A 13,035-nucleotide genomic window follows, 5' to 3' on the forward strand; every position below is an offset into this window, starting at 1 on the left:
GACAGACAGTTTTACCTTCACACATATGATTTGAGAGTCTCGTGTGAAGTAACACTTAACATGTTTAAATGGAGGGCCGTGTTACTGAAACTAGAGGTTCAACCCTTACATAACCCAGTTGAATGTTATCAATCTGAGTCAGATTGTGGCTGCGGTCTAAAATCTAGTGAACTAAGTAAGAAGCATGTTACGAATGCTCCTAGTGAAAGTCTGGTTATGCTGCTCTCTAAAATACTAGCTTGGAAGTCTAATTCACCATGTGTGTTTTTTTTTTTTGGTTTGTTTTTTTTTACTTTTATGTAGTTTATTATGCAGTTTCTTTATTTGGACTTTATTTGCAAAAAAATATATATATATATATTTTTTTTTTTTTGAAAGAAATGTCTTATGCTCACCAAGGCTGCATTTATTTGCTGAAAAATATAGCAAGCATAACAATATTGTGAAAAAATATTACAATTTAACTTACCTCTTTTATATTTAAATATATTTTTAAATGTGTTTTATTCCTGTGATGCAAAGCTTTATTTTTAGGCATCATTACTCCAGTCTTCAGGATCACTTTTGCAAACATTTACATTTATGCATTTAGCAGACGCTTTTATCCAAAGCAACTTACATTGCATTCAGGCTATACATTTGTTTTTTTTTGTTTTTTTGTGTGTGTGTTCCCTGGGAATTGAACCCACAACCTTTTACGCTACTAACGCAATGCTCTACCACAGGCCACAGGAACATGATCAGTGTTGAAAACAGTTGTGCTAAAAATTTTGAGGAAAAAAAAATGTATCATGGTTTCCACAAAAATATGAAGCAATACAACTGTGTTGAATATTGGTAATAATCAGAAATGTTTCATGAGCAGCAATTTAGCATATTAGAATGGTTTCTGAAGGATCATGTGACACTGAAGACTGGAGTAATGATGCTGAAAATTACACAGGAATAAATTACATTTTAACATATATTCACATATAGAAAACTATATTTAAAACTGTACTGTTAACAATATTACTGTATTTATGATTAACTAAATGCAGCCTTGGTGAGCATAAGAGACTTCTTTCATAAAATATATGAATATTAATTACTAAAACCTAATAATTGGTGGTTCATGTATAAATGAACTCACACGGCAGCTGCTTATGTAGGCAGTAAACAGCTACTGTAGGTTAATGGTAACCGATGACTCTACCTTCATTGACGCAGTAAGGTTCTTATTAAAGTTCCCAGAGTTCCCAACAGATGACTCCCAAAGCTCAATGTCATCTCTTCGCATCTGTTAAAAGACTGCTTTACAGTCAAAGTCGTTGTGAAAATGTGTGTGCTTGCTGGTGCCATTGTATCAATGTTATGAATGTAGGCCAGTTTTTTTTTTTTTTTTCCTTTTACAGCCCTGTCCGGGTTTATGGACATTTCCTTTTGAGCAAGAAAAAGCTTGTATTCTTTGTTCCTGAAAACAATGCATGCTCACTCATCACAACCTGGGATTTCTTGTTGGAACTAAAATGGGGATTTTTCTTGTTGGAAATAGATTATGGGTGCACAGATTATCTAAAAATGCTTCTTAAACCCTAAAATCCTTCTTGAAGGTATACTTCATTCAAAAAAGAAAAGAAAAGAAAAGAAAAGAAAAGAAAATGTAAAAAACATTACTTTGTAAGTCAGTGGGGCCCATCAACAGTTTACTAGAAGAAAGAAATTCATATTGGTGTAAACAGCATGAGGAACTAGTGAATGATGACAGAATTTTCATTTTAGGTGAACTATAAAAGCTGAAAGAGCATTTGCTAAAACCCCAAAAATGCACTCTGACATAAACATAAAGGTGTAATGAAAGTACTTAAACACTTTTGAACGTGAATTTCATTGCATTAGATAACAAAGTATCAAAGTGATATTTGCAAAGAGCTTGTACTTTTTTACATTTCTTTCAAATAATTTTTATTTCATTACTTAAACAGCTTTTAAACAGTGTTTTTCTAATTCATTGAATGTTTCTTAATTATTTTAGAATTGTAATGATTTTTTTGTAAAAAAAAGAAATAAAAAATCCGTCATAAATTTTTACACTAGTTTTTTTTCCTATTCATTTTATCTTTTTAAATGATTTAGAAATTTTGACGTTTTACATTTTTATAATTTCTCTCTCTCTCATCTACTTATTGTGCTCATATAAAGTACTTTAAATTACTTTTTGTTTAAAATTGCCTCTGAAACCTAAAAATATTGTTTTGTGAAATGTTTTGCTTGAAACATGCAAATTTTATGTTTCTTCAACATAAATGCCATTTGGTGTGATATATCTAATGCAATGACATTGTGTCCAAGTGTCCAAATACTTTAAGGCCCTTTTTTGGCCTTTTGGAGCACATCTTTAAACTTTTTCTGACTCTGAGCGCTTTGAATCTGTCATTTAGTTAAGTACATCTGCTTCAGTGCCCGTGTGTGGATCCAAGTAATATAATATGTGACTGGACTCCAAGGTCCTGATCCTGGGAAAGTTACCGTGGCTTTGGGAATAGAAACTATGTTGATGGACTTCTGAGATGAAGCAAATATACAGTATTTCACTCTGCCTTAATATTCAGAGATTATTTTCCCTCGGCAGTCCATGATAAATCTGATTGGCATCTGTGCTGTCCGATGGGAAAAAGAGCTGTGCGGAATATTCAGGCTTTGAGAAACACAGCTAGGGTTTATAAATATTCCCTCTCCTGGTTCTCATGACTTCAGATAAAAAAAAGTGGTGGAGTTGCACATGATCGAGACATAAATCATTGTTTTCCTGATTATGAGATACTGTTGTGGGCATCCGTTGAAATGACATCTGGTGCCGTGACCCTGACGATAATTCCCATTGACTTCCAGTATCCGGACAGGAAGCGGAAGATTACCCAGCGTCACTGAATCCAGAACATGTGTTTGACATTTTGTGATTAGTCAGTGTCTCTTGATGTGGAAACCCTTCTGATGTGTTGCACACTAGCTGTGTCGATTTTCATATTCATAACTGTGTGTATCGCAGAAGTACTGATGAACTTGCACATTGCCTGTTTCCTATTATGAAAGCCTTTTTTGTTCCCATGGAAAATCCAACAAAAGTCATGCATGATTTGTTTAGATGTGTGTTACCAAGCCAGCAATCTGGGGCCAATAATAACGCTGTTGTTTGTGTTTCAGTGGGGATGCCATTCATCATAATGACCATCATGTTCCAGCCGTACCATCGTGGTGTTTACTGTGATGACGAGACCATCCGTTACCCCTACAGACCAGACACCATCTCTCACAAAATGATGGCAGCCGTTACCATTTCCTGCTCCATCATTATCGTGAGTCTACATCAGTCAATCAGCTGAGCAAACCCTTAAAGGAGTAGTTCTCCCAAAAATTTGCTGAAAATATACTCACGCTCGGGCCATCCAAGATGTAGATGAGTTCGGTTCTTCATCAGATTTGGAGAAGTTTAGAATTACATCACATGCTCACCAATGGATCCTCTGAAGTGAATGGGTGCCGTCAGAATGAGAATCTAAACAGCTGATAAAAAAAATCACAATAATCCACACCACTCCATTAAATAATGTCTTATGAAATGAAAACCTGTGTTTGTAAGAAACAAATCCAAACTGTTTTGACTCTCATTCTGACGACACAAAAACCTGTGTTTGTAAGAAACAAATCCAAACTGTTTTATCGGTCCTATCACATTTTGGCTGGTTTCGGGTAAGCCTCTCATTCTGACGACACACACTCACTGTAGAGGATCCATTAGTGAGCAAGTGATGTAATGCTACATTTCTCCAAATCTGTTCCTATGAAGAAACAAAATCAGTTTTCAGCAGATTTTCATTTTTGGCTGCTGTTTTCCTTTAAATGTCTGTGAGTGATGCGAAAATGTTAATACTCTATTGCAGGGGTGTCCAAACCCATTCTTGGAGGGCCACTATCCTGCAAAGTTTAGCTCAATCCCTTATCAAACACACCTGAACCAGCAAATCAAGGTCTTTTTGTGGTGGTGTAATGTTAATTTCTTGGAGGGCCACTGCCTCACTAGTGAAACTTCTCAGAGCAAGCACCCAAAGTGAGTGTGTTGTAGCTGTACTTCTAGCTCACAAACTGATACCTGCTGTCTTAGACCACGCTCATGTGACTTGGCTCTATTGGACACCCCCGCTCTATTGTATTTGCCCCCTAAAGCGGTTCAAAAATCACCTCTCAAGCGAAACTGTATCAACCTCCCATCTTCAATACTAACAGCTGGTCAGTAAGCAGGCTACTCATTTGCTAAAAAACATCTCTAAAAGCCTCACTAAAGACCGGTATTCTTTTTTGCCAAAGGCACTCGAAAACCAAACAACAGTGTCTACTGCTAACAAAAGCAAGTAGTGAGTCATAGGCAAGGGCTTGTAAACCACTTTTATGAAACAGTCTGCTAAATGAGTTGATTTGGAATGTGAGCTTCAGCTCGAGTGTTGTGACTTCAGAACTGTAGTGCTGTACCGGGTGAGTTACCAAGCAAGCTTACTATGTCAGAAAAGCATGCAAATGTCAAGATGTATTAGTTTACAAGTCGTACACTATGGTAAAAGTGTTTTGAGGTCATAACAACATAGTTTTGTGCAAGGAACCTCATTAAAATAAGATTCTGCCCCTTTAATCATAATTTGTCTGAAAATGAATAAAAAATTGCTGGTGTTTTACTGCCACTAGTGATTATTCAGCTGGAAACTGGAGTGAATTGTATGTATAGGCATGTTTGTGGTGTTTTGCAACAATTAAGTAGATGTTCTTATGTAATGTTTTTCCAGTGAGCCTATGTTGAAAAAAGTGGATAGTGACTCTGTCTTTGAAGCTTCAAAAAGGACAAAAAGATTCCAAAAGAATCAGACTAATGTGTTTCATGAGTTCAATTTAATGATTCATATAGCTCACTGGAAGGTTTTCTCTGAAAAACAATTTGAATATCTGTCTATTCCTTTCATAAAGCTCTCATATGAGTTGGAATATAGTGCATAATTCAATATTTACTACTTTTATTGAGTTTGACAGATGTAACCTTAATTAATAGTAGCCACATGTTTACCTTTATGTACTAAAGATGAAAGAAAGAAAGTCATACAGGTTTGAAACAACACGAGGGTGACTTAATAACCACAGAATTAACATTTGTGTGTGAACTGTTCATTTAAGAAGCGTCATAAACATCTGAAAGGATTTGATGTTGAACTACTCATGGGAACCAACCAGTTGCGGTAATTCTGAAATGAATTTTATGTGGTGTAATTTGGTTGCGAAAACATGCAGGTTGGTTTGGTATTGTGTCCACATTTTCTGAAAGAACATTGTGATTAGTTTAACATGATTCACCAGCGAGAGTACAATTTGCAATGTGCCAATATGTAGTCATGCATTAGTATTACTACGCTCTTAAAAAGAAAGGTTCAAAATCAGGGTTTTTTTTAACATAGAAGAACCATTTTGGTTCCCCAAAAAACCTTTCAGTGTACAGTTCTTAAAAGAACCACTTTTTCCACTGTAGAGAACCTTTTATGGAATTAAAAGATTCTATGGATGTTCAAGGTTCTTCATGGAATCTTCAATGCCAATATAGAACCTTTATCTTTAAGAGAGTGAAGAAACTTTTGTGGGATGGAAAGATTCCATCCATGATTATTAATGTGTATTCATAGAACCAAAGATGCTAATAAAGAAGCTTTATTTTTAAGAGTGTATTAAACTTATGGTTAAAGGTTCAAGTTATTAACCCTAAGAAACGTTCAACTTGAAAATCTTGTTTTCTCACTTGCAGATCACTTCTGGAGAGGCCTACCTGGTCTACACCAAACGTCTCTACTCCAATTCTAACTTTAACCAGTACGCTGCGGCGCTTTATAAAGTGGTGGGGACGTTTCTGTTCGGCGCGTGTGTGAGCCAGTCTCTGACCGATATGGCCAAGTATACCATCGGACGCTTGAGGCCCAACTTTATCGCGGTGTGCGCTCCAGAAGTGTGCAAGGGCTACATGCTGGAGATCAACTGCACGGGAAGCGTTCACAACGTGACCGAATCCAGGTACAGAAGCAGGGGACGGGAAGGGCCCGTGGCAGAGGTCGTGAACTGCTAACACTACTTCCTGTACTTGTTTATATATGTCACCTGTTGTTTCACTTCCTGTTTGTCCAGTACATTGGTGCTTTCTTAGGATTTGACCTTTGCAGTGCACTCATGTTCTCAAATGCCACGTCCTCAAGAGATCTGAAATAATAGATTTGATTACATGCACTAGAAAGTAAGGCATGTGGTCCCTGGTCAGGCACATCTTTTTTTTCTGTAAGGAAATATAAGTCCTGTAATGCCGATTTGTCAATTTTTTTTTTTTCAATTCTGTTTTGAAATATATTATTATTAATAGTAGTAGTAATCCTTCTCATTTTAAAGTAAAGATTTAAATAGATTTAAATTAGATTTTATTTGTGTCTATTTACTTTCTTCTTATTATTAACATTTTCAGAATTTCTTCATCAGTGTTGTTATTGTTAACTAAACCTAATAAAAACATGTTTTTGGTATTTGAAATATGGCTGAAATAAAATAAAATATAAATATTAGATGAAAAACTTTTTTAAAAACTTGAATAAAAATTAGATATGTTATTTTGGCAACTAGCTGAAATGGGGCGAAACTGAAGTAATTCCCAAAATTACTAAAACTGAAATTAAAGTAAGGCTTAAAAAACAGCCTATAACAAAATGACCAAGAAAATATGAGAGCTTAAATGAAAATATAAAAAAGCTCATTCTAAATATTTATAAATACTATAACAAAAAAGATAATAAATATTAATATAACAGTAAATATAATAATTAAATAATAATGCATATAATAAATAATACTTAACCCTTTTAACCAAGAATTTGCTGTCACAACCAATATGCTGAATATTATGGGTAATAATGTTTATAAAAAAATAACAATAATAATATTTGGTTATGATATAAATGAGAAAAGTGCCATCTCTGAGAGTTTGAAGAATAATTTTTTTGGAGTTTTACATCACGTTTCACTAAACTGATTATCTCAGAGTGGGTTTAAGGTTTATTAATACTTTTATATGATTTTATTATTAGTATTATTACCAAACCGATCAGTAAAAATTCACATCATCGCACATCATACCAAAAGGCACATGGAGGTCAAGGCTATTATGAACATGTGATAAATCTTGACACTTAGTATGAAAGTGAAGAATGGCCCATAAATGTGTCACTCTATATGATTCGTGGACTGTGAAAATGATTCTTTTTTTCTTTCTCCTTGTATCTGTCTGATCCGCCCTTCCTCCGTGGATTGTGTTGCGCCAGGCTGTCGTTCTACTCCGGTCACTCCTCCTTCGGGATGTACTGCATGTTGTTTCTGGCGGTGAGTTGTCACAGTTGTCTTCCTCTCCTGCGATCACGCTGACACAGAAGACTTGTGTAGACAGATAAAGGAGAGCAACAGGAAACACTGCAGAGACAATAAAATATGACCGCAATGTCTCAAGCTTCAAATCATGACAGTATACGGTGCTTAAAGGAACAGTACACCCAATAATTATAGCTCTCTTATTGGTTACTCACCCTCATGCTATTTCAAACCTGCATGATGTTTTCTCTTCACAACATGCACAAATCTGAAATTTCTCATTGTGTGTTCCAAAAAAGAGAAAGTCATACAGGTTTGGAGCGACATTAATAATTTTCTGGCTGCTTCACTCATGTTCAGACGTGTCTGTATTTGTCACAAGATGATTTCCTGTAACTTTTAAGGAAATGCATTTATTTTCCTGCTACTGAACCCTCAAGACTGATTTAGCATTTTTTCCCCCCATATTCATTCATTTCCTCATATGTTGTTGTTTTTCCTCTGTAGCTGTATGTCCAGGCACGTATGGCATCCAAGTGGGCCCGCCTCCTCCGGCCCACAATTCAGTTCTTCCTGGTGGCCTTTGCCATTTATGTGGGATACACGCGTGTGTCTGACTACAAGCACCACTGGAGCGACGTGGTGGTGGGTCTCCTGCAAGGGGCGCTGGTCGCAGTCCTCACGGTGAGTGCGCTGAATCTCATTAAATCTCATGTTCGGGTTACATTTCACCACAAAAATGAGCAAATTAGCAAATAATTTGCATATAAAGAAAATGAATCCTGTTTTAGGAACATTAGGATTCTGTGAAATATGTCCATGATTAAGCCCAAACTAAGCATATATGTGTGTGTGTGTGTGTGTGTGTGTGTGTGTGTGTGTGTGTGTGTGTGTATATGTGTGAGTGTGAAATTAGGAATTTTTCATCAATATTTTATAGATGTTATAAAATATATATATTTTTAATGTTCTAAAAATAATTTATAATAATTTTTAGTGGTCATAGGGATAAAAAGGTCTATATTTTGCATTATTTATGTACTATTTATTTAGAAGTTCTTCTCCAGGAATTTAAAAAAAATTAAACACTTTTTTTTAAATGTTCAAATTTTAACAAATAGTTGTTTTTTCCCAAGTGTTTTTAAAAATATACAATCAAAATGTAAAAATCATAATGATCCTAAATACATTGGAAACAAGCTCTTTATGTAAATAAAATTCATATTAATACTTTTATGTTAAATTATTTTAAAATGATGTGTGTGTGTGTGTGTGTGTGTGTGGTGTGTGTGTGTGTGTGTGTGTGTGTGTGTGTGTGTGTGTGTGTGTGTGTGTGTAAATAATATTTATTAAATAATATAATATTTATTTAACCTCACCATGAAAAATTAAAATAATATATACAGACATATATATTTAAATATTATAATTTATTTATTTTAAAATAATAATAATCAAATAAATAATAATAAAAATACAGTATATATATATAGCTATTTACTTTTTCCTGGTTAAATAAATAATATTTTAATAAATAATAATATATAATAAAAATATAATAGATATAATAGATTTTTTTTATTTTTTTTATTAGAATTCTACAAATCTGCAAGTTGCATTAAGACATTCTTCTCTCTGTCACAGGTGCGATACGTCTCTGACTTCTTCAAAGAGCGCCCCCCTCGCTGTCCGGATGTTGAAAATGCTGAAAACGAAGACAGTGAACGCAAGCCCAGCCTTCAGATCGCAGACACGGACAGAAACCATTACACCAACAGCAGGCCTGTATGAGCCTGACCTTTGACCTGTGACAGCACTGGATGCTGCAGCACGTCTCATACAGACAGACACACACTGTACACTGGCACTGACTGCGCTCTCTTCCACAGGACAACACTCCCATTTCACACAATGAGAGAGCGCGAGTGAATGCATGAACTAACACTGAATATTAGATTTTATACTTCTCTACAGACCGTTTATACCCAGTCTTGTCCTATGCACACTCATATACGCCAAGTGCACAGATCGCCTGACATCTAATGAACCGTGAGGGACTTTATTGATTCAGCACAAAGATGAACTTCTCCAAGGGGAACTGGTCGTTTCCATGACAACCTCAAAACCACCGGTTGACATTTACTGACTCGCCATAGTTCTGCTGTTGGAAGCGAAAGAAAGTGAACTATTCTAAGCCTTTAGAAGACAAGAATTAATGTTGCCCTGAGTAAGAAATCCAGGAAGAGAAGTCTGAACATGGAACAGGTGCCAAGAAAGGTCTTTCTCACATTGTCAATTAGACATTTTGTACGGTTTTATACAATATATGTAAATATATATATAAACTGGATTATAGTGACTATTATTACTTTTTCTAAACTTAACATTTTGGTGAACTAGGCTAGTTATTATATCTGCACACTAGAAGAAATTCTGCATAACATCAATAATTTTTATAAAATAATACTTTTTATGTTTAATTTGCTAAAGACTACCATGACAACTCATGATTTTAATCTAGATTTGTTGCGTCGCTCGCTCACACAACTGTTTAATGAAAACCACTAGCTAACCGAGGCACATATATATATCGATGTATTTCATGAAAAATTAGTCTTACTAACCATCCTATCCAGCAATAAGGATTAGGAAATATTAACTATCAGATGTAAAATGTTAAACAGCTGTTTATCTCTGAATATTATCACCGCGTCCAAACCAAGTGAACGAATGCTGCTTGGAAAGTTAAAATCACAGCCAATCAAAAAGCTGTATGCTGATTCTGAACCAATGATGATTCACTAAGGGGCGGAGCTACATAACATGACAAAAAACTTAGATTCAAAAATGGATTTGCAGAATGTTGTACTGAATGTTTCCACAGCATCATGATTGTTTAGTTTTATGTGCCTATTTCCAGTGAAAAACGCCTGTTAAGATCACCAGCGACTTTCTTTTCTTCACGTCATGCCTTTCCATATAATGAAATGTCTATTTAAATATGTTTTAAACGTAAGGTGCATTTAAACATTGGTTTAGTAGCTTTCGCTCACATATTCAAATATTAATAATAATAAATTGGTATACAAGTACAAATACGTGTACTTTGCCAGTAGAAAAAGTATTTGGGCATGCTATATTGTCTTAAAATCCTCCATCCTCATTTGTCGTACAATTTGCGCTAGAATTATCTGAATGAATTACCCTAAAATAATCTTTAGGTTTAGACACTTAAAGGGATACTCCATCCCAAAATAAAAATTTTATCATTATTCACTTACCCCCATGTCGTTCCAAACCAGTAAAAGCGTTGTTCGTCTTCGGAACACAATTTAAGATATTTTGGATGAAAACCGGGAGGCTTGTGACTGTCCCATAGACTGCCAAATAAATAACAGTGTCAAGGTTCAGGAAAGTATGAAAAGCATCGTCAGAATAGTCCATCTGTCATCAGTGATTCAACCGTAATGTTATGAAGCGACAATAATACTTTTTGTATACGAAGAAAACAAAAATAATGACTTTATTCAACAATTCCTCTCCTCTGTGTCTCTCCAAATCAGCATAGCACCATTTTGGCAAATCTGAGCACAAGAATACGTTTTTTACATGTATTTAGGCTTTGGTTTGACAGAAAACAGCGTGGCTGACACAGAAGAGTGTACGCCATCTGCGTACTGCTCAGATTTGCCTGGCATACGCTCTTCTGTATCAGCCGCACCACGAGGAGAGGAATTGTTGAATAAAGTCTTTTTTTTTCTCTGTGTACAAAAAGTATTCTCGTCACTTGTTATTCTACAGCTAAAAAGGAGAACGTCACATAAGCCTCCTCTTCTAAAATAAATCATGTATTCTGGCATACATTTAAACTTCCCCTCTCACCTATTATGTTATTAGTGTGGGGAAACTTTCATTAAAATAAAAAATTTCCCTCATGTTATATATGAAGGAAAAGCAATCTTTTATTTTTCTGTTCCCCACTCACCTATTATGTTGTTTTGGGAAAAATAAGCCATTCCTTTGTTAGTTTGAAGTTGTTGACGATCACTCATGTGTACCCTGCACAACAGAACCTGCTGTCTACTGTGAGTTGCTAATGCTGCAATTTTTATGGACACTATACTTAGTGAATATGAATGATGTCTCCCTCTTTTTTTGCTTCTATGTGGAACAGAGACTCTCTTGTGACTCTGATTTAGTCTCAGAAAACCGGCCTTAAAATAAATGAGCTCACAGAGTGACTTACACACTGAATGTGAAGAAGATTGTGGCTCATGCTTACAAGTATTTTTTAGTTGAATGTTCCAGAGCAAAGATGAGTATTTTTGCAGGATTTTTGCAAGTTTGTGCATATATACATATATATATATATATATATATATATAATGTATGTATGTATGTATGTGTGTGTGTGTATGTGTGTATGTATGTATATATATTCATACATACACACACACACAACTTCGAGGATAATACATCATTTTAAAAAATTGATTGGCTGTGAAATATACGTTATAAAAAATGTGCATTAATGTGCATAAATTAACATATTACTTGTCAAAACCAAAAGAAAAAATATTGTCTGATTAAATTGAAGCTACTGAACTTTTTTTTCTAAAAATTAATTAATCTTAACCACTTATGCTTCGAGCTCCAGACATTATATATGAACCAATTATTATTTAGTCCAATTATTATTTTGTAATGATTGGCATCTGTGACTTTATAAGAAGTTTTGTGTGTATAGCATATAAATGTTGCACATATATTTTTTTTTTCTTGGTATGTTTTGTATTGGTTTATACAACATTCAAAATAATAATAATAATAAAAACTTCTTCTACAGCTTCTTCTGCCGTTGCTGTAAATGAACTCAAATGGAAACAAATGAAAAGTTTTGAAACTGTTCACAGTTCGGATGTCTGTAATAGTTTTATCTTATCAGTTGTTAACACTTCATATTTCAATGTCTGTTATCTGAATTACATGTTTGCTGGGCCAAGTATTATTATTGTTCTTGCTCATACTTGCTGTTAAAGTTTGTTCAGATCTCTAACCATACATGCACTGAACTTTTCCAAGCAATCCAATTTAATTATCGCATGCTCACATACATTTAAAAATATGATTTCATATTCAGCATGTCTCTTTAATTGGAGGAATTTTTGTGGAATTCAGTCCAGTGCCGTTCAGCCAAAAACTCGCTCTTATCTAACAAAGAGATGATAAGGGAATCATGGGAATTGAAGCAGCCAAAAATGTCACATGTAAGTCCTGCTTCTTTTCATCAGAATGGTGTTTGAGGACTGTTGATATCAGCTTCATTGTCACCAGGTAAATGATTCTCTGCGGGCAGGTCTGGAAACATCTGAGAAACACTGACTTCACATTTAATGTCTTCAAGGCAAAGCGTCTGTTGTAATGAGTGTATATTAAAAATGTCTTTTATATAATTGTCTGAAGGTGGGACTGGTTTGGCTGTTTTCATTCGTGTATTGTGTCACAGACACGTGACGTCCTGCTACTACAAAGAGCTTGATTTACGGTCTATGTTCCAGCAAAAAGAGTTTCTCCATTCAGCATGATGCTTGAGATGTGGGACAAAACCCCAAAAAGTTCTCCACT

At 34.9% G+C, this 13,035-nt stretch overlaps 1 protein-coding gene across 1 annotated transcript in view; it reads left to right on the forward strand.

The window, feature by feature from the left end:
• The window catches only part of plpp2a (phospholipid phosphatase 2a), a 26,617-nt gene extending 15,855 nt beyond the window's left edge, over window positions 1–10,762 (forward strand). Inside the window, exons 2-6 of the mRNA XM_042719054.1 lie at window positions 3,184–3,335; window positions 5,816–6,078; window positions 7,368–7,425; window positions 7,918–8,094; window positions 9,055–10,762. Coding sequence (XP_042574988.1) covers window positions 3,184–3,335; window positions 5,816–6,078; window positions 7,368–7,425; window positions 7,918–8,094; window positions 9,055–9,201 — 797 coding nt within the window. The 3' untranslated portion in view covers window positions 9,202–10,762. The remainder of the gene's footprint in view (window positions 1–3,183; window positions 3,336–5,815; window positions 6,079–7,367; window positions 7,426–7,917; window positions 8,095–9,054) is intronic.
• The last annotated feature ends 2,273 nt before the right edge of the window (window positions 10,763–13,035 follow it).

The sequence above is a fragment of the Cyprinus carpio genome, chromosome B2 (genome assembly GCF_018340385.1).
Source record: "Cyprinus carpio isolate SPL01 chromosome B2, ASM1834038v1, whole genome shotgun sequence".
NCBI classification, from domain to species: Eukaryota; Metazoa; Chordata; class Actinopteri; order Cypriniformes; family Cyprinidae; genus Cyprinus; species Cyprinus carpio.